The sequence below is a fragment of the Cervus elaphus genome, chromosome 26 (assembly GCF_910594005.1).
Source record: "Cervus elaphus chromosome 26, mCerEla1.1, whole genome shotgun sequence".
In the NCBI taxonomy this organism is placed as follows: domain Eukaryota; kingdom Metazoa; phylum Chordata; class Mammalia; order Artiodactyla; family Cervidae; genus Cervus; species Cervus elaphus.
In genome coordinates, this window is record NC_057840.1 from 33,220,066 (window position 1) to 33,242,093 (window position 22,028).

At 46.9% G+C, this 22,028-nt stretch overlaps 1 protein-coding gene and 1 non-coding gene across 2 annotated transcripts in view; both read right to left on the reverse strand.

The window, feature by feature from the left end:
* Positions 1-15,260, reverse strand: part of LOC122684455 (low-density lipoprotein receptor-related protein 11-like) — a 62,114-nt gene extending 46,854 nt beyond the window's left edge. The window contains exon 1 of the mRNA XM_043888570.1: positions 14,226-15,260. Within this exon, the coding sequence (XP_043744505.1) occupies positions 14,226-14,859 (634 nt within the window). The 5' untranslated portion in view covers positions 14,860-15,260. The remainder of the gene's footprint in view (positions 1-14,225) is intronic.
* Positions 9,739-9,809, reverse strand: TRNAC-GCA. The gene has a single exon. It is a non-coding gene; the product is annotated as a tRNA-Cys (tRNA).
* Positions 15,261-22,028: the final 6,768 nt, after the last annotated feature.

A 22,028-nucleotide genomic window follows, 5' to 3' on the forward strand; every position in this document is an offset into this window, starting at 1 on the left:
CCACTATCTCTTCCTCCTCTTGAAGAAGGAATTCCTAAGGCCTGGACTCCATCTCAGGCCTGTCTGTGCTGGTCCTGCACGGCCACCTCTCCAGTGGACTCTGAACTCTGTGCTTAGCACCTATGGGAATGACAATGGAAGGATAAGACCCCCTCTGGGCAGGGGAATCTTGAAGATCACATCCAGGTTACTCATTGCCTATGAGGAAACATACCATAATCACCCCTGTCTCCGGACAGGTCATAAATTTTTCCCCATATCTATCAGGATGTAATCACAGGCTTATCAATTATTAACTGGTTTGAACGTGACCACGGGCTTATTGATTATTAACTGTTTGGAATGTAACTGCGGGCTTATTGATTATTAACTGTTTGAACACATAACATGTGAATGATGGGGTTATTGTAGTTGTATTTACCCTTCCTTTGTTTATGTAAGTCTCAAGGAAATGGGGGTGGTGGGTTTGAAAACGTACACATGAGGTATAAAAGATTTTCACAAATGCTGGTCGGGGCCCTTGGCTAAGAGGAGACTCTGCCTTGGGCCCGCCGGTGTAATAAACTGCACTCCACTATCTACCTGCATTGTCCTTCTGAGTGAGTCTGTTTCCCGGAAAGCGTGGCTATAACATTTGGTGCATGGGCCGGGAAACTCCTCACTTTGAGGAGACAGGGCTCATTTGAGGCCACGCCAAGGCTTTGTGGCTTGAATCTCCTAGAGGGGGGAAGGCGCCTCGCCCCTCTGAAAGAATTCAGCCTTTCAAAGCGGTTTCTTCGCTTTGGCAGATAGTGAACGGCAGCAGGGAACTGAGCACTCAGGTGAGGAGGAACCCACCCGGCACAGTGGAAGAGGGGCCTGATCACCCCCCTGGGAGGGACTAGAAGGAGCAGGGACCCACAGGAGCCTGGAATAGGCAGGCAGCAGCGATTGCTTGGTACACAGGTCGAGGAGAGTGCTAGGGTTTAGGAAGGAAATTGGTGAAGGTCATTTAGGAGGTGTGTCCACGCCATCTTGGGGAAAATTATTACCAAGCGATCGCCAGGGGATTTTTAGGATAGGAAACTGGTCCTTGTATGCTCGTATTCTGCCCTCCCCCAGGAGGTGTCCCGTCTGCTGTGAAATTCTTGACCCTCTCGAAATTGTTAGGCTAGAAGGAGGGGGATACAGAAGTGAGTATAAATTGGCTTTTCCAGAGATGGCCTGGGACATGGGATATTTAACCCATCTGTGTTTTCATCTGCACCTGATCAAGCCCACCAAGGCAGAACAGACTTGGACCATGTGATGTTCTGGTTCAGCTGTGCTGACCGGCGGGTGAAGACAGGCCGATCCCCCTTCTCCCTCTGGGATCTGGCAGGTAAGGCTCTTCTCACCCCAATTAGGAAGGAGGCAGAATGGCAATTTAAGTGTCACGGAGTGGAAATATCAGAAGTACATAGGGTACTGAGAACTTTGTAGACAGAACGAAAAGGAAACGTAGAAGAAGGTCCGAGAAGGTAAGCAAGATGTGGGGAAGTGAATCTAAGGCAACTGTATTGGAGTGCATGATTAAAAATTTAAAGAAGAGATTAAAAAGAGGCTATGGGGTGAAGATGAAGCCTAACCACCTCCACATACTCTGTGAGGTTGAATGGCTCCCTATGGGAGTAGGATGGCCACCAGAGAACACCATGAACTCAAAAATAGTGGAAGCAATCTATACAGTAGTCACAGGAGAGCCAGGTCACCTGGATCAATATCCATCTATTGACTCATGGCTAGGGTTAGCTTGAGACCCTCCTACTTGGACAAGGTTCTGTATCCAGAAGGGAAAGGGAAAAATATTATTGGCACAAAAATTGACGGATGATAAAAAAGAAAGTTCTACAGGATTTGGACGGGGATGACCTGACCCCTCCCCCATACTGGATAATGATGTGCCTGCCTCCCAGTGCTCCACCAGGACCGGAGGCCGCCTTAATGCCCGATCCAGGGCCAGGTGAAGTTCCTGCAGCAGCCGCTGCTCTTCCGCTAGCTCTCCCGGAGTTCATAGAGTCGCCGTTTTGGCAGGCTCGATCCCGATCCCGGTGACAGAAGCCTCTGGCCAACACTTCCCGGATCCAGCTCCAACCGAACTGTCCAAGCTATACCCGCCTCTCCCGGTGAGTACTGACAAGAAGGGGAGGGAGACGTTGGAATTAGGCAGAGACTGTGCTCTGCCAGAGAGCCAGAGGGAACGAAAGAGAACAGACAAGAGACTTACAGTGCTAGCTGCTGCTCTGGGAAAGTCTATCTCGGGCCCTCCAGAACACCTCATCTGCCCCAGGGACAGGACAGTCCTTCAGCCGGTCCCAAAGGAGGCCCCGGGCCCATTACCACCAAACCAGTGTGCCCGGTGCAAGCTTTTGGCCACTGAAAGAATGAATGCCCTAAGGCAAGGAAGGAAGAGGAAGCTCCCACAGTTGTGGGGCTTGCTGATTTGGAAATTAACTAGGGCTGCCAGGGCTCAGAGATATCAGGTCCCCGAGAGCCCATGGTGACCTTAAAAGTGGGGGACCAAAACATTGACTTCATGGTGGATACAGGAGCAGAACTGTCGGTAGTAACAAAACCTGTGGCACCACTGTCCAAAAAGACTACCGCTGTAACTGGGGTATCGGGAGAAGAGATGATTAAATCGTTTTGCCAGCCCAGAAAATGTCAGAATGGGGGGGCACCAAGTGATTCATGAATTCCTCTGCATTCCTGAGTGCCCAGTACCCCTGTTGGGAAGAGACTTGCTCTCCAAACTAGGAGCACAAGTGACTTTCTCCCCTGAGGAGAGGCCCACCTTCTGGACGGACTCTATGGCTTATTTGCCCTCTCTCTCAATACCTCCCCCCCCCCACCCACCCAAGGTGAGTGGAGGTTGCATGAGCCTCTGAAGGAAGAACTGGGTGGGCCAGAAGAGCATGAGAGAGCTAACTCAATTATTCCCTGAGGTCTGGGTGGAAGGCAACCCCCCCTCCCCCCAGTATGGCTAAACATCACGCCCCAGAGATAATAGAACTCAAACTAGACCCCGCTACCGATAGAGGCCTCGGCCGGCATACTGCCCCACATCAATAGACTGAAACAAGCAGGCATTCTCGTAGAGTGCCAGTCGGCTTGGAATACGCCAATCCTGCCAGTCAAAAAGGAAGGAGGACAGGATTATAGGCCTGAATAAGATTTCAGGCTAGTCAACCAGGCTACTGTGACTTTACACCTCACTGTTCCAAACTCCTATACCTTACTTAGCCTCCTCCCGCCGAGGACTAAAGTTTACACTTGCCTAGATCTCAAGGATGCCTTCTGCATAAGCCTTGCCCCAGTGTCACAGCCCATCTTTGCCTTTGAATGGGAAGATCCAGTCGGGAGCACCAAACAACAGCTCATCTGGACTCCCCCACAAGGGTTTAAAAACTCCCCAGCCATCTTTGGGGAAGCCTTGGCTTCTGACCTGGACTGATTCCATCTGGAAGAGTATGGATGTCAGCTCCTACAATATGGGGATGACCTGCTGCTGGCTGCCTGAGACCAAGGAAACATTCTGGAAAGGGACAAATGCACTGCTCCAGCTGTTGATGGAAGCAGGTTACCCGGTGTAGAAGAAAAAGGAACAGATCTACAAAGAGGAGGTAAGGTATCTGGGGTTTGTTTTAAGGACGGGCTCAAGGTTCCAGACCCTAATTGGGTCCTATATACTGATGGCACTCGCCTGATACAACAGGGACAATGGCTGTCAGGTTAGCCAGAGCGGAAGGGGCCATCAAGACTGAAAAGAGATGGTGGGAATTGCCAAGTGGCAAATTATTGGTACCGGAGGACCTGGCACACACTCTGGTGAGCCAAACACACCTAGCGACCCACCTAGACCATGCTGCCTGCTCACAGGTGAATGCTGCCTCTCGGGTATTCAGACAAAAACCTCCAGGTATTCAGCTGAAAGGCACACTGCCTCTTGAACACCTGGGAGTGGACTTCACTGAAATGAAACCTCACCGACACTACCGTTACCTGCTGGTCATGGTATGTACGTTCCTGAGATGGGCAAAAGCTTTTCCTACCTGGACTGAAAGAACATCAGAAGTAGCCCGGTGCCTGCTTAGGGAAATAGTTCCCAGATTTGGATTTCCTACCACCATTGGATCAGGCAATGGCCCGCCTTTTGTAGCTGATTTAGTACAACAAGTAAGCAAAACTTTAAACATCAAATGGAAACTGCACACTGCATATAGGCCCAGGGTTCTGAGATGGTGGAATGAACCAACCAGACACTTAAAGAGACTCTCCAAGTGGATCATAGAGACTGACTGCTCCTGAGTGGACTTGCTTCCGACGGCTCTGCTCAGACTCAGGATGACCCCACAGACCCAAGGCTATTCTCCATATGAAATTGTGTATGGGAGGCCTCCTCCCATAATAAAACAGGTGTCAACAAAATTGCCTCAGGTAAGGGGGGATAGGATTTCACAGCAGATGGAAATGGGTAAGGTAATAAATCGGGTAACTAAGTTTATACAAGAAAGGGTGCTGTTCCCCCTTGGGGAACAGATTCATGAGTTTACACTTGGTGACCAAGTAGGGGTCAAAGATTAGAAACATGATTTGCTAGCCCCTTGGTGAAAGGGCCCTTATGTTATTCTAACTACCCCTACTGCAGTTAAAGTTGCAGGTATTGTCCCTTGGATCCATCATACGATGGTGAAGACAGCACACAATGCAGGCCCAGAAAACGCTGAGTGGACTGCACAGAGGGACCCCACTGACCCTCGAGAGACTAAGACCATCCTTAAGAAGAGGGAAAAGAAGATCCCGGACGAGCCCCACCTCAGGATGAAGCCGCACAATCAACTCCTGCTGCTTGGCCTCATCAACGTGATTTTGAATTTAACTTCCGACAATGTTTTCATCTCATGGGCACATTCCTACGCGGACTTCCACAACACCTACAACTGCTGGGTATGTGGGGTTATGCCTCTGTCTGTGATGGATGGACTTCCTTGGTGGGTGTCACCACTCTGCCAAGGAGATTTTAAACCACTCTGCTCTTTTCTGGGATGAGAAAAAGAGACTTTCCTCTCTCTTGTCAATCATAACCTCTCCTTGCTGTCTTGGTGTAAGACCTACAGTCAATAGACTCGGGTCATGGGGTTACATTTGATATAAATGCCAGTGTAACAAAAGCCTAACCTACAACAAGGGCCAGTAAATCTACCTTATTTACATTCTAGGTGGACAAGATCTGTGTTTCAATGGTATGAGTATATTGCTGCCTTTTTGGTACCCTCTATATGGACAACAAATATTATGATTAAAGTAGAGGCCTTGACTAATTTCACAAACGGGCCCTCCTAGATAAAACAGAAGCCATCCAAGCCTTAAATGAAGAGCAAATCTAAATGAGAAAAGCAGTAATTCATAATAAAATGGCTTTGGACATACTCACAGCTGCTCAAGGAGGGACCTGTGCTATAATTAAGGTTGAATGTTGTGTATACATTCCTGACTTATCTGACAATGTATCAACTGCTTTAGATGACATGAAAAACCAGGTAAAAGCCATGTCTAATGAAAATATTCCCTTTTGGACTTCAGTCCTCTCCTGGGTAAAGGGAGACTGGTGGAAAACCATTGTAACTGTTGTTATAGTAATCTTAATCATACAGCTTAATCATCCTGCTTCCTACGATGCCTTGTGAATTTTGTAACCCAGAGGTTGATAGCATTCTCTCATATGGGTGGCAGGAGGGCTAAGGTACAATATATCTCAATGAATGATGCTCCTTACGGAAACTAAGAGCACCAAGAGGGGGGAATGAAGACGGAATCCATAAGGCCTGGACTCCATCTCGGGCCTGTCCTGCTGGGCGTGCGCGGCTGCCTCTCCAGTGGACTCTGAACTCTGTGCTTAGCGCCTGTGGGAATGACAGTGGAAGGATAAGACCCCCTCTGGGCAGGGGAATCTTGAAGATCACAGCCATGTTACTCATCGCCTAAGAGGAAACATGCCGTAATCACCCCTGTCTCCGGACAGGTCATAAATTTTTCCCCATATCTATCAAGATGTAATCACAGGCTTATCAATTATTAACTGGTTTGAACGTGACCACGGGCTTATTGATTATTAACTGTTTGGAATGTAACTGCGGGCTTATTGATTATTAACTGTTTGAACACATAACATGTGAATGATGGGGTTATTGTAGTTGTATTTACCCTTCCTTTGTTTATGTAAGTCTCAAGGAAATTGGGGTGGTGGTTGGACACGTACACATGGGGTATAAAAGATTTTCACAAATGCTGGTCGGGGTCCTTGGCTAAGAGGAGACTCTGCCTTGGGCCCGCCGGTGTAATAAACTGCACTCCACTATCTGCATTGTCCTTCTGAGTGAGTCTGTTTCCCAGAAAGCGTGGCTATAACACTCTAGCACCAAAACTTCATCAAAATTTTGGCCTGGATTACCTTAACTTATTTTAAATGATGTTGCTAAGACAGTGCTCTCTTTCTGCACAGCTGAAGTTGCCTCTAAAGTAAACATCTAAGGGCCAATCCAGATACTCACTGCCTTGAAGAGGAAAAGTTAAAATTTTACATAACCTCCTTCTATAACTCAGCCTCTGTAACTCAGCTTGCCCCTTGCAAAGTCTAGATCATGTAGGTCACATAGTCTCAGAAAGTGGGGACTTGCAATGCTAGGAACTGGAGCTTATCTCACTCACCCTTGTCCTGCTCTTTGCATTCACCCAGGCCCTGCAAACCTGCTTAATCATGCCTGTCCAGGTCAGGCATCCCCCTCCCCATCTTGACCACTGTTCCCCCATGTGTGAAACTCCTTAGTTTAAACCAGCCTATTAACAGCTAGTGTTGCCCACTACAGTCTGTCTATAAAAACTCTGTAATCCCTTTGTTCAGGGCTCAGAGCTTAGAGTGTTAACTCCTCTGGGCCCGCTGGCATAATAAACCTGGGTTCTCCAACTGTCCAAGTGTGGTGCTTGTTTTCTCGAGTACTGGTTTCTGCAACAGCCTGACATTTGAAGCTAGCGGTAATCCTATTATTTTCTCAGACTGCAAGGAGATCAAACCAGCAAACCGGAAAGGAAATCAACTTTGAATGTTCATTGGAAGGATTGATGCAGAAGCTGAAGCTCCAAAACTTTAGCCACCTGATGCGAAGAGCTGACTCATTGAAAAAGACCCTGATGCTAGGAAAGGTTGAGGGCAGGAGGAGAAGCGGACAGCAGAGGATGAGATGATTAGATAGTAACACTGACTCAGTGAACATTAGTTTGAGCACACTCCAGGAGATGGTGGAGGACATCCCACCACTGCATGCATGGATGCGTGTGGCAATCCATGGGATCACAAAGAGCTGAACATGACTCAGTGACTAACACAAGGAATCTGCACACTTGCTGTTGCCGAAGGGTACATATTCCTACTGAGAAAATGAGTCCCATGTTCACAGTCATGTAAAACAATGAGGACTGCTAATCAAATTATGCCACACAAGCAACCTCTGCCTTAGAAGACAATTGGTCTCTTTCTTTCCCCTTGAGCAAAGGTCCAGGGCCTGAAGACTTTATTCTGCTTCTCCCAGGGAAGCAGAGAGATGACAACTGCATTACTAATAGGCCCTCCTTTAGTTTTATAGAGAACTTTCCTTTGCTTCTGCAAGGTTCATCACTTTTGACACAATGGTTTACTACTTTACAATTCTGGAATCTTTTGTGCCTTGTTGCAAAGCTTGTGGGATCTTAGTTCCCCGACCTGGATTGAACACTCGCCCATTGCAAAGTGGAAGAAGAGCGGAATCCTAACCCCTGGACTGCCAGGGAAGTCCCAGGCCCTCAAAGATTTAACCAAAAATATTTCAGATGGAAAAACCAGGTATGCCTGGAAATACTGCATATATTGTAAAACTAATCCTTGCCCTCCTGGAAGAAAAAAAAATCATCACTCCAGTCATTTACTTTTCTTTAGGGAAGCTTAAAGATATGGTTTATGAATGCAGTGAAATCTTCATGTCCCCTAAATTGGTCGCTGTATCAGAAATAATGGAGCTGTATTTCCTACTCGGTTTAAGTCCAGGCAAATTACACTGCATAATGTATTTAAAAATAAGTCAGAGCTGGGACTTCCCTGGTGGTCCAGTGGTTAAAAATCCGCTTGCCAAGGCAGAGGACACTGTTTGATCCCTAGTCTGGAAACTAAGATCCCACAGAAGGAGGAAACAGACACAACAGGCTCTGTCTTGAAAGCAGGACTCCATCTCGGGCTGGACTGTGGACTTTGAGCTATGTGCCCGGTATCTCTGGAAAGGACATACCAACTGGAAAACCAGACCTGCCCCCCCCCCCCCCCCATGGAAGAGCCCCAGGGCTCGTACCTAGACTCTCCATCGCCTAAAAGAATACCCTAATTGTCTGTGTAACTGAATAGAAACATAAATTCTATTACACTTATCAGGTATGACCACAGGCCTATTGATAATTGTCGGCTGTTAACTACGGAGGCCTAAGGCATATGAATGACAGGTTAACTCTGTGTCTTTCTTTTCCTTTGTTCAGACTAGTTTCAGGGAATTTGGGGAGGTGGGTTTGGGCACGTACACTTAGGGTATGTAAGGTTTTCACAAAAACTGGTCGGGGTCCTTGGCTAAGAGGAGACTCTGCCTTGGGGCCCGCTGGTGTAATAAACTGAACTCCACTATCTGCATTGTCCTTCTGAGTGAGTTTGTGTCCCGGAACACGTGGCTACCACACCACAAGCAGTGGGGCAACTAAGCCCGTGAACCATAACTGAGCCGCCATGCGCTAGAGGCCGAGCTCTGCAACAAGAGACGCCACCGTAATGAGAAGCCTGTGCATGGATACTAGACAAAGCCCGCGTGCAGCAACGAAGGACTAATGCAACCATAAACAAACACATAAATAAATAAAATCTTAGAAATAAGACAACCCAGAGCGATTTGGCTTAGGCGACTTAGGCCAGAAACAGGTCTTAAAAATAAACAAATGACAACAAAAAGAGGAAAGGAGTATGCCGTCATTCAAAAAAAATTTGACTTGATCAAAAACAAGCATAAATGTCACTTTAAATTTTTGTTAATCAGAGGTAATAAGCCAACGTGCAGTACTCTGGAAACACTGATTTCTTTTGAAGATTAAGCATATTTGGTATGATCCACAGAGATGAAATAAAACTCATACCCATCTTGATGGAGCATATCAAGGTGGCACTCTACGCAGAGAAGTATATTAACTACTCTGATTTTCGACATGTTGCTCTGAACAATGCCTTAATGACAAGAAATAGGAATCTGGGTCTTACTGCGTGGGCGCCAATAATAGCCAAGGCTGAGGATATGGAAGTGGGGCCAGACTAAGAGAGGAGGCTTAGATATTAAAGGTCAAAATCCATCTTGGTTTTTTTGGTTTGTTTGCTTTTGTGATCTGTTTTCTTCATTGTGCGTTTTTCTTAATTGCAACATGTCAGGAAAAAATTATATACAACCCCAATATAATTATCTTCATTTTCGGCATGTATTGTTTGTCTTTCCCTATCTGAGCTGCCGATAATAGTAATTAATATTGGTGATGGTAGTGTTTAGCTGCTCGGTCGCGTCCAATTCTTTATTACCCCATGGACTGTAGCCCGCCCGGCTCCTCTGTCCATGGGATTTCCCAGGCAGGAATACTGGAGTGGGCAGCCATTCCCTTCTCCAGAGTATCTTCCCCACCCAGGGATCGAACCTGGGCCTTCTGCATTGCAGGCAGATTCTTTACCACTGAGCCACCAGGGAAGCCCAATAATAAGTAACAGCTACTGTTTATTGGGTGATTTCTTTGTACCAGGCATCACACGAAGCATTTTTGAGCCATCAATTCACCCAATTTTCACAAGGCTCTCAGGAAACTAGGTCAGATTGGCTAACTTAGTTGCCTAAGACCACACAAGTGATAAATTTGTCAGTTGAGATATCAGCTCAGATCTGTCTAACTGAAAGGCTCCACTCATCCCACTATACTTTGGGAGCACTCACATGTATTCTAGTTACAGTAAATATAAAGTTACATCCTGAATTTAACCTAACTTATTGATGTATTCTTACTTATTGATATTTATTCATATATCCTACCATTGCTTGTGTCACTGTATAAACTTCACAGTTGTCATTTTAAGTCCCTAGCCTCTACTACTGGACATTACTTTGTTACCAATTTTCTTCATCATCATACATAATGCCACAATAATTTTTTTGCTTATACTTTTCTTTAGCATGGATCATTTTCCTTAAAACATATCTCAGGAGAATGAATATTTTAATGTTCTCTGATATCTTTCTTGATTGATTTCCAAAAGAGACATTTCAATGTACACTCTCAGTGACCATGTATGATTATAAGTTCTCCACATGCATACCAATGTAACTCTTAAGTAAACTTATTATTGCCAATGTAATAACAGTGCATGTGTGTGTGCTAAGTTGCTTCAGTTCTGTCTGACTCTTTGTGTCCCGATGGACTTGTAGTCTGCCAGGCTCCTCTGTCCATGGGATTCTCCAGGCAAGAATACTGGAGTGGGTTGCCATGCCCTTCTCCAGGGGATCTTCCTGACCCAGGGACTGAAAGAGTCTCTAAGGTCTCCTGCATTAGCACGAGGGTTCTTTACCACTAGTGCCACCTGGGAACAGTAATCTGGTATTATTTGCATTTCTCTGATTACTTCTAAGGTTGAGCATTTTTCCATGTTTATCAATTAAATATCCTCTTCTGGAAACTGTTCATATCCTTTGCCTACTTCTTTTTGTTTTTCTTACTAATTCACATAACCAGGTCTCCTGCATTGCAGGCAGATTCTTTATCAGCTGAGCTACCAGGGAAGCTCCTGATTCACATAAGCTTACTATTAATATAATAAATACATTGGTCTCATATCTTCCCAGACTCCTATTTGCAATTTCTTTTGTTTCTTGACATAATGAAGTTTTTAAGAAACATGTGTATACTACATCCTTTCTCTTTGTGATCTCTTTAATTGATTAAAGTTATCTTCCCCCCAGACGTGTAATAGTGAATTTATTTTCTTCAAATCTTCTATGTATGGAGTAACCTATGGCCTAATTTTTTAAAAAACTATTTAATTCTTTTACCCATTTGGAATTTCTGTGTGATCAGAGTTGCAGGTCTCAATATAGTCTCACTGGTTATCTCAATAGTATTACATAATTATTTGCAACTCTTTTGTGATATTTATTTATACCACAAAAGGGAGAGGTTGAAAATGTGAGAAACATGCAATAGGTCAGGCACTCATGGAGGGATGAGCTTTGAACCTTCCCAGGTCAGTTCTTTCCTTTGCCCTTGGAGTAGATGAGAGAGAGGCCAGGGATAGTTATGCATGGGTTTGCAGAGGGGACGGCAGAGTGCTGTCCAACACCAACTTTCCCTGATACAGACGCAAGCCTGACTTCTCAGATCACCCTGCATTTGCCCAGAGATCCTGGTTTTCAGGCTGAATATCCAGTGGAAAGAGCATAAAGGTGCGGGCCCTTGGGCTCCTGGAGACCGTATTCTCCGGGTCCTCTGAGGTCCTAACTGCTGCACTCCCTCCTCCCTGCTGCTCCTCACTTTCATCAGAAAACATAGACCCCAGTCCCTCCAGTCAGCCACACAACCCAGCCAAGGGCCCATAGTGACATCGGGTGCGTGGGAACCACCGTTCTAATTCACAAAGCATGTCCACCCTTGATCCCATGACAGCCCAGCTGGGAGGCAAGGCCAGCACTCAGGTCCTAAGAGGATGAACAGAGACCCTCATGGAGAAGAGCTGGCTTTCAAATTCAGGACTGAGGCCAAAAGCCCCCTGCCCTGCCTTTTGCACACAACTGCAGGCAGATTGTGTCAAGTCAGCACGCCTCTCTCTCCAGCATCCTCCACTCCTTCCCACCTTCTCCCATCATCCCAGGTGGCTGCTTGGTCAGTCTCACCCTGGAAACTCGACAGCGGGCATCTCTACTTCCAGGTGGCCTGATGCTGTTGGAGAAAGCATTCAAGCTGCCCCACAATACAGCTCCACAACTCACAGGGCACAGCTCACGACTCACACAGCACAGCTCACAGCTCACAGCTCCACAAAACACAGGTCACAACTCACAAAGCACAGCTCACAACTTACAATGCATAGCTCCACAAAGCAGGTGCTATGAGACCTTTGGGCAGGTTACTTTCTCTCACCAAGCCTTCAAGTACCCTGGGGATTACAAGAGAACCTAGATTTGGAAAGGACAGATTTGTGAGGACACAGTGAGTTCACGTGTCTAAGGAGCTTATAGCAGTGCTGTTTATCAAACTCAATAAATGTCCGAAAAAAACAGGGCTGACGGGGATCACTGTAACAGCAAATGGCTGATGGGTCCGCTGAAAGTGTGTACTGTGTAATTCCACCTGGCCCCCTGCTCTTTTTTCATGATCCTTGTATTCACCTCAAATGGACCCTAAAACATTTTCTGTAAATTTGAAACCACTTTCATGCTCCTTTAGCCTTAAACGACATGTGCTCATGAGCTTCGGAAAAGCAAAAAAACATTCATGAAGGAACCACTTAGTCTCAGAAGCACAGAGAACTTCAGGAGGTTAAGGATCTGGGCAGGAAAAACACAAGACATCGGGTAGGGTGACCTTTGCCCTCTCTGCAGACAGAATGAGGGCATCTGGGCCAAGCAGCACCCTTCCATGTGTCCACATTCCTGGGATCCAAAGAACTTGTGAGCAGAGCAGCTCTTTTCCTGAATAAGGACCAAGCCCAGTGGTCATCTGGGTGTACCCTGGAGCATCTCCAAAGTGAATTACTAGACAACCCCCGCCCCCCTCGCCCAGAGAAAGGAAGTTCAAAAAAGGAAGTAGAAGAAAAAATGATTCAGAAACTTCTACAGTAAACTAAAGTCCCCCCTACCCTCCATGGTGGATATATTCTTTCCTGGTTTCCACTTTCCTTTCTGTTTCACTGGCTTAGGAGAAAGCTCCATTTGGCAATGATGGTTTCCTCCAGTTGTGCAGTGAGAAGGGAAAGGGATTTTGTTTCATTGGTGGTGGAATTTGTTTTTGAGTCCCTGCTTGGGCAGAGGAAAGATGTGTGTGAAACAGCCATGGGATGCATGGTGAAAGTGCCTCCCGCCTCCACTTCAGGGAGAAAACTTTGGGGTCCTTTGCAGTGTGTGCCTCAAGGCCTAGAAATCTCGGGTGACCTTGGATGTTTATTCCACTGGAGGTGGGAAGGGAGGTGGGCCATTGTGGACACAGATTTCCAGACCCTTCTCTTTGGACCTAAAGGTCATGGAGACTCCAGCTTTCCAAAGTGGCTGAGGCTACGCCCCTCTAGTCTTGTTTTGGTTTCACTCTTGCATCATCATAAAGCAAACAGCAACAGACTGCAATCAAACACACGCAGCTGAACACAGGCAGGCCCAATCAAGCTTTTATTTCCTGAGACCTTGTCTCCAACTGCCACATTTTTTTTTTTTTCTTTTTTGCCTCCTGTTTGGGTCTTAATTCTCATTCTGATCATCCCCAGAATAAAAACCATCAAACGAAAAGCATCCTTCTTAGCTCCTCTTCGAAGAGAGGTGCTTTAAACTTTATTTTCAATTAATCGAGTTCCTTTTCTCCCGACTCCTTAAAAAAGAGAACCATAGTTCATAGAAAATAGTTAGACCCACTTCAAAATAACCTGACCTGTTCCCTTCCCAATTTTGTCTGATGAAAGCAACTTTAGGTGGAATCATGAATCCTGAGAGCCAAGCTAAGAAATAAGGGTGTGCTGTGAGCAATCTGGCATCTAATTAGATTTTGCTCTTGTAATTACTTGACACAAACCATACCTTATAAGAACCTCTGAGACTAAAATAGACTTTCCCCCCTGAACTTTTCTCTTCCATTAAAGCGAATTTCCGTGAATCCTTTCAGATCAGTATTCCTCCCTAAACTTAGAAAAATTCCAGAAGCAGTCCACTCTGCCCGCTTCCACCCAATCTACTGGGGGTTTCTCAAAAACCATCCCTAGGACTGAGATATCAAAGCCGGATGTTTCATTTCTGACTTGACTGAGGAGGGCCCAGCGGTCCTGCCTAGGTAGGTCTGCCAGACGCAGCCACCAATAGGTACAAGGACAGACAGCAGGGCCCGAGCGACCAGGCCCGGGCCTCGGGTGGAGTGCTTACCCAGCCGAGGCGAGGCCCGGGCGAGGGCCAGGGCTCCGGCTTCCAGGCCTTCCTGCTCGCCCTCTGGGGCGCGGCTGAGGCTGTAGCTGCTGTAACCTCGGTGCAGCGCGAACTTGCAGACGCTGCGGCCGCGCCAGGTGCAGTTGAAGAGATAGCAGCCGAGCGCGGCGGCCGGGGGCGCTGGTCTCCGGGGCAGCTCCACCACGGCCACGGAGCAGCGCGGCTCGAGGCAGCAAGCCTGCAGGCACTGCCGCCAGTCCCGCACGGCCGCCGGCGCGCTCAGGAAGCTGGCGCCGGCCGCGATCGAGTCCTTGGTGCGGATGATGGCGTCGGGCCTGGCCCTGTAGCCGCCGCCCCCGGGGCCTCGGCAGCCTTCCTGGGGGTCGCCGCCCGCGCGCAGCTCGAGCTCCAGCTCCTCCTGCGGCCTTTCCTGCTGCAGCTGTCGGCGGAACTCCTCCAGCAGCTGCTCCACTCCCGAGAGCTGCGCGTGCAGCTCGGACAGCGGCGCGGAGGGCGAGCCGGCCGCGCGGCCACCGGGCAGCCACAAGCACAGCAGCAACAGGCCGGGCAGGGCCCGGCGCGGCGGCGGGCGCCTGCGCCCGGAGCCAGCGCCCTCCCGGGCGGCGGAGGCCATGGCGGGCGGCGGCGGAGGAAGTGAGGCGACGCTGGGCGTCAGAGTGCGAGGGAGACGGAAACGGGCGAGCGCCGGCCCTGGGATGCTCCGGCGCTGCCGCGGCGGGCGCTGGGAGCCGGGGACCTCAAAGCGCGGCCTCCCCGGGGCCCCGCTGCGTCCCCGAGGCCGCAGGCTCGCGGTCGCCGGCTGGAATCGTAGCGGCTGGAGGCATAGCCGGCCCGTCGCCCTGGCGCCGCTCCTCGTCCCTTCCCGGAAGCCCGGGTGCGACGGCGTCTCTCTGCCAGGGGCCCGGGTCAGATCGAGGGCGAGAAGGAGGCCGCGTCTAACGGATCAGCACTCCGTGGTGAACAGCGGCCGCGGGGGGTGGGGCGTGTCAAGCCCCGACCCGCCCCGCCCCTCCGGGCCCGCCCCGCCCCTCCGGGCCCGCCCCTGCAGCCTCGGCCCCGCCCCCCGCAAGCTCGGGCCCGCCCGCATTCTTTTTTTGTTTTTTTTTTGTGGGCGGCCGGAAAGGTAGCCGTCAGATAGGCAGATGTCACCACCCTTAGGGAAGAAAGTGAAGAACTACAGAGCCTCTTGAAAGTGAAAGAGGAGAGTGAAAAAGTTGGCTTAAAGCTCAACATTCAGAAAACTAAGATCATGGCATCTGGTCCCATCACTTCATGGCAAATAGATGGGGAAACAGTGGAAACAATGGCTGACTTTATTTTTCTGGGCTCCAAAATCACTGCAGATGGTGATTGCAGCCATGAAATTAAAAGACTCTTGCTCCTTGGAAGGAAAGTTATGACCAACCTAGACAGCATATTAAAATGCAGAGACATATGGCTGATTCATGTTAATGTATGACAAAAACCACTACAATATTGTAAAATAATTAGCCTCCAACTAATCAAAATAAATAGAAAAAAAAAAAAAAAAGCAGAGACATTACTTTGCCAACGAAGGTCCGTCTAGTCAAGGCTATGGATTTTCCAGTGGTCATGTATGGATGTGAGAGTTGGACTGTGAAGAAAGCTGAGCGCCAAAGAATTGATGCTTTTGAACTGTGGTGTTGGAGAAGACTCTTGAGAGTCCCTTGGACTGCAAGGAGATCCAACCAGTCCATCCTAAAGGAGATCAGTCCTGGGTGTTCTTTGGTAGGACTGATGTTGAAGCTGAAACTCCAACACTTTGGCCAGCTGATGTGAAGAGCTGACTCATTTGGAAAGACCCTGATGCTGGAAAGATTGAGGGCAGGAGGAGAAGGGGACAACAGAGGATGAGATGGTTGGATGGCATCACCGACTCAATGGACATGGGTTTGGGTAGACTCTGGCAGTTGGTGACAGACAGGGAAGCCTGGCGTGCTGTGGTTCATGGGGTCGCAAAGAATCAGACACGACTGAGTGACTGAGCTGATCTGAACTGAAGGTAGCCATGGAAAGAAGGTGGTGCCCCAGAGGGGTCTAGCGCCTCTCCCACCGGCCTCCACTTCTGGGCGGACATTCTGGTCCAAGCATGCTGGGCTTATTATTTTTTTTTTTTAATTAAAAAAATCTTTTTGTCAGTTAGTAATTTATTGCCTTTTGACTCCAGGTGCATTTCAGTACACCCTCGGAGATAAACACAGGTATTCTTTTAAATCATTATTCTTTTTTTCTAGTAGCAGGGAGAAGACATGATTTTATTTTATGTTTTACCTTTTTTTTTCTTGAGGTATAATTGCTTTATAGTATTGTGTTAGTTTCTGATACACAGCAAAGTGAATCAGCTATATGTCTGTACGTGGAAGCAACCTAAGTGTCCATTGACAGATGAATGGAAGATGTGGTGCATATATATAAGAGAATATTGTTTAGCCATTTAAAGGAACAAAACTGGATCATTTTTGAGATGTGAATGGACCTAGAGTCTGTCAGAGTAAAGTAAGTCAAAAAGAGAAAAATAAATATCATATGTGAAAAATAAGTATCATATATTATATTAAGAATAAATATCACATTATAATATCATTATTAACCATCCAGACCTGCTCTGTTGTCTTCTCAATGCGACGCGGGCTCCTGGAGAGGAGGGGAGGGGGTGTCTCCACAAATCCTTGTGACCTCAGGGCCACTCTAGAGAAGGGATGTGCTCCACTGGAGAACCATCTGGCACCATCATCAGCCCTTCACCTCCCGTGTCCATGACTGTTTTCACCTTAGCTCCCCAAGATGCACTTGGTAAGAGAAGACAGGCAGTGCTGTGAAAAGACACAAACAGTGGTCCCATTCATTCAATGTTCTACAAACTTAACTAGAAACCTGAGCACAGTCACTTAGGGGAGCTACAAAGTTCACTCTACGGTGCGCACAGAGGCCTTTGGCTGAGGTGTTATAAGACTGAGAGGAATTGTTTTATGTGACCTAGTAAAGTATGGGCTACTTTATGACCTATACCCCTGTGAAAAAGTCCAACCCAAGAAAGGCTACACCTGAAAGTTCTAGCTGCCTGTAAGCTGCTGCTGTGCTGTTTACTTCTGAGTCTGTTTCTATTGATTCATTTTTCTCATGATTATGAATCACACTTTCTTGTTCCTAGCACATCCAGAAATTTTTTTTTTTTTCACTAGAAACTTGAGGATCGTGAATTTTACATTTTTAAATGTCTAGATTTTTAGGAGGGTATGAATAAATGACTGGATAGGAAAATAGGTCTCTGCTGTAGTTTATTTTCACAGCTGACAGTTAGGAACCTATTGCTTTCAAATAAAGAACAGAGTAGGAGGTGAAATCGGAAACTAAACATAGAGAAAAAAAGAAAAAAAAATTAATCTAGTATTTTTTTGCCATTTGACGAAAAGGAGAAATTTTAAAATTGTGTGTGTGTATGCATATTTGAGTGATGTTGAAGCTTAAAAAAAAAAATCTCTTAGCCCCAAAGGCTGTGTCTGGGCTGGAGCACTTTGGGCTGCAGTTTCTTCCATTGTGAGATATTTACCCCACATGACCACAGCCACTTTCAGATGCCCTGAGAGTCACATAAATTCCAGTTTTGTTTAAACCTCAGAGCTTGAAAAAGCTTGCTATGAGGAGAACATTCCACATGTAATAAGAATGGCTCCAGAAGTATCATCAAACCTTCTAAAACTATTATTATAATGATTAGTATTAAAAACCAACATGTATGATATAATATATCAACATGTATGATATAATAACTAATAATTGTATATGATTTCTTGGTTTGAAAACACTTTCAAACACACGATATCACACAGCCTTCACGAAACTGTTAGTTGGACAGGTGACACCACTCGTCTTGGAGACAGTGAGAGTCAGCACAGAGTGCGACCCCCCTAGCTCACCTGCTCCACCGTGGTGGGGGAGAGTGGTGGGATGAGGAGGGGGAGGGCGGTGGGACCGCATTGCTCAGTGGCATCAAGTCCAAGCCCTTACAGCACCCACATAGTTTCCCCCGTTGCTAACTTCTCAATATTTTTGAGAAAAGTGGAAATGACTTTTCTTTTTCTATTTCTTTTTTTTTTTTTTTTACCACTAAGAATGGTTATTTCTAGGGTCAAGATAGGAGCAGTGAAGGGGAATGTTCACTTTCTTACTTTATAAGGTTTTGTATTGATTGAATTTTTTGCTATGACTTGTGATAAAGGAAATCAATCCTGAATAGTCATTGGAAGGACTGATGCTGAAGCTGAAACTCCAATCCTTTGGCCACCTGATGTGAAGAACTGACTCGTTTGAAAAGACCCTGATGCTGGGCAAGATTGAAGGCAGGAGAAAAAAGGGACGACAGAGGATGAGATGGTTGGATGGCATCTCTGACTCAGTGGACATGAGTTTGAGTAAACTCTGGGAATTGGTGGTGGACAGGGAGGCCTGGCATGCTGCAGTCCTTGGGGTTGGAAAGAGTCGGACGTGACTGAGCGACTGAACTATAACAGAAGTAATGTATTTATCATTCATAAACATATTTATAAATTATCATTTCTAAAATAAATAAACTCATTTCCATTATTTTGGAAATAAGATAGCTTTGATTTGAAAGCCTAAACAAATCCTTATGAATGGACAGAAGAAATTTTATGTGAGGATATAGATGTCAGGACTGTGATCTGAATAGATGGAGATGTTTCTCTGTTTTATAAGATCATTAAGGGTATAAGTCCAGCAAATTGAGAGTTGCACATTATGCATCAATTTATTGAAGGTTGGAACGAGGTTGTCATTCTAGTGACTGTCTTAAATGCTTTACAGGCAATAAACAAGTTAAACTAGTGCATGTAAGATCTTTACAAGGGCACCTGGCACATGGAAGATGCTCAGTAAATAATAATAATTATTCTTTCTTGTTCTACCTTTTAAGTTTACAGGAAAAAACCAGGTCCCAGAGAAATGAGGGAGCTTCCCCAAGATTAGAAGATGTGCAACTAGCTGAAGCCTGAATCCCCTACAACCTGCCGCCCAGTAGTTATATCGTTAAGGTTCGTCCCCATCCTCACTCCCTTCACAGCGTCTGCTCTGGGCACATGCCCAGAGGGGCAGCCCCAGCTCCCAGGTGACCCAGCTCGTCCACTGCTGATGGAACCATAATGAATTCCTGGCCCGAGCCCAGCAACCAACACTGTCTCCCAAGGGCAGAGAATCCAGGAACAATGGAGTCAGTGAGGGAAGTGAAGCTGGGAGGCCAGTGGTGGTGGGGGGCACATGGTCCTGTGTGGGGTGATGGAGCAGAGAATCTGCTCAGCTGAGGGGGTGCAGGGGGCACCTGTAGAGCATGGGGTACATGCAGTCCTGAGAGAGTGAAGGCAGGGGCTGCCTGACAACTTTCTCATCCCAGCAGCTTCCCTGGGCACCTCCCTGGCCTCCTCCTTGGATTCTCTGCACAAACTTGTATATATCATTGCTTAGTGATGGGGTTTGTCATGGTAAAATCTTTGTAGATTGGGCTTCCTTGGTTGTCCAATGGCTAAGAATCCACCTACCATTGCAGGGGACATGGGTTCAATTCCTGGTCCAGGAAGATCCCACACGCCACAGAGCAGCTAAGCCCGTTGGCCGCAACTACTGAAGCCTGAGCAGGGTAGAAATGGTGTTCGGCAGCAAGAGAAGCCGCCAAAACGAGAAGCCCAAATCAGAGAGTAGCCCCACTCCCTACACATAGAGAAAGCTCACACACATCAGTGAAGACCAGCGCAGCCAGGAAAAAACAAATCTCTCTGAGTTGCAAACAACAGAAGCCTACTGCACAGTGGCCTGAGGAAAAGCACCAGGGAGCTTTGGCATGTGAGAGATGCCACTTATGGGCAGGGCAGGAAGCGTCGCCAGCCAGAAAGGGGGCCGGGATCCCAGGGCGGAAACCCTCAGCCAGGCAGCTGGTCCCCAGAGGCTGCTTTCCTCCTGGGCCGGTGGTCTTGCATCTCCATCCCCCTGAACACAGAAGTCCTGTTTCTCTCAATGGCTGATGTTTTCTGCCCTCCATATACAAAGCCTGTGGTTACCATACATTAATTTCCCGCAATGCACAGAAACTGCGCCCATGGACTGTGGTTCAGGAGAAGCTGTTAGGAGTCCAGCTGGGTCCTGGGTGCCCAGGTGCAGAGGGCATGAGGTGCAGAGGGCATGAGGTGCAGAGGGCATGAGCCACAAGCGTGGCTAGGAGCACTGCCTCTCCCCGCTGAGGGCAGAGTGAGAGAAAAGAGCAGTGAGGGGCCAGGGGAGGCCCCAGAGGTTGTCTTCTACTTGACTAAGGCAATGCCTAGCGTTTGCTTAAACACTTCTATTCATTTTTATTGCAAATTTAAGAGACACTTTAAAAAGGCCTGTGCTCGGACGGCCAGTCAATACTCTGAGTTCAGCACAAACATTGATCATTGACTTACCACAGCCTCACACACCATGTACCAGTACTGTCCCCATCTCGTCCTGGCTGGGAGCGCAAGACTTCACACGTCCGGGGAGTCCATCCTCAGGTCAGCCTTTCTCTTCACTAGATGCTCTTCCTTATGTTCAGTTACAGTCGGCTGTGTAGTTTCCACACACTTTTTGTAGTTTATTTTCTTGAGGTCTGTTTGAGCAATCTATAATTTGTCTCAAGTGATGGTTCTTCATATATTTAAAAGCTGCCATTTTAGCCTGCAAACAACTCTGCCTGTGAGATTCAACAGTGTTAAAAGCACTGTGAGCCTGGGGCAAGTGATTGTGTAACCTTACTTCCCAGGGTTGTCCAGACGTTTAAGTGAAAACACCCGCCACAACGGCCAGCCCTAGAGAGAGAGGGTCAGTACCTGTTGGCTACTCAGTCCTGCTGTCCGTCCACAGATCCATACATCCTAGCATGAACCCTTTAGATCTTGATCCTGAAACCTAACACCTTCTATCCCACCTGGCTTTGAATCATCTGTAAAGTGTCCTACGTCCTTATCCAAGAAATTGATTTAAATGATGGACTGTAGGAAAGCTAAGGAGGAAGGCTTGAGGTACTCCTACCCCAAGGTTAACATGGATTCACTAATTTGAACCCTTTGGCTATGATTATTAGGTTACTCATCCACCCAGGTGCCCTTGCTCAGCCAAATTTCTCCATCTTTTCTCCAAACATATCATGAGAGCTTGTCAAGTGACTTGGAATTGCAGTACGCTGTATTTGCATACTTTCCAGTTTACAACGCCAAGTTAAACAGATGGATACAAGTCCTTGGAAAATGCAGTAAGCGACTTACCATCCTGATGAGCACCGTTTTCCTGTGAGTTCTCCAATAGGCCCAGAAAAGCTCTTTGTACAATCTTTCTTAATCCAGGGTTGTTTTTAGGTACAAGTTTTGCAAAATCTATCTTTTGTCCATTTCTGTTGTCTGAGGAGTTTTGATAGTGTCTGTCTAGTTTTCTATTGCTATTGTAATAAATTAGCACAAAGTGTAGTGACTCAAAATAAGAGACTATTACCCTAGAGTCTGTTGGTTAGGCTTGGACATTTTAGAGGTTTTTTCATACACTTTGCCAAAATATCCTCCAGAACCAGGCTTTACTCCTGCTAACCTTAGGTCCTCCATACCCAGCCAAACTGAGGACTCACATTTTATAATATTTGGTCAATTTGGAAAAGTTTTTGAAATTGTTGAAATTAAAAATATTCTCATCTTCCCAGTAATTCTAACTCCAGGAAGTTATTCTGCAAATATATTAATATAAGTT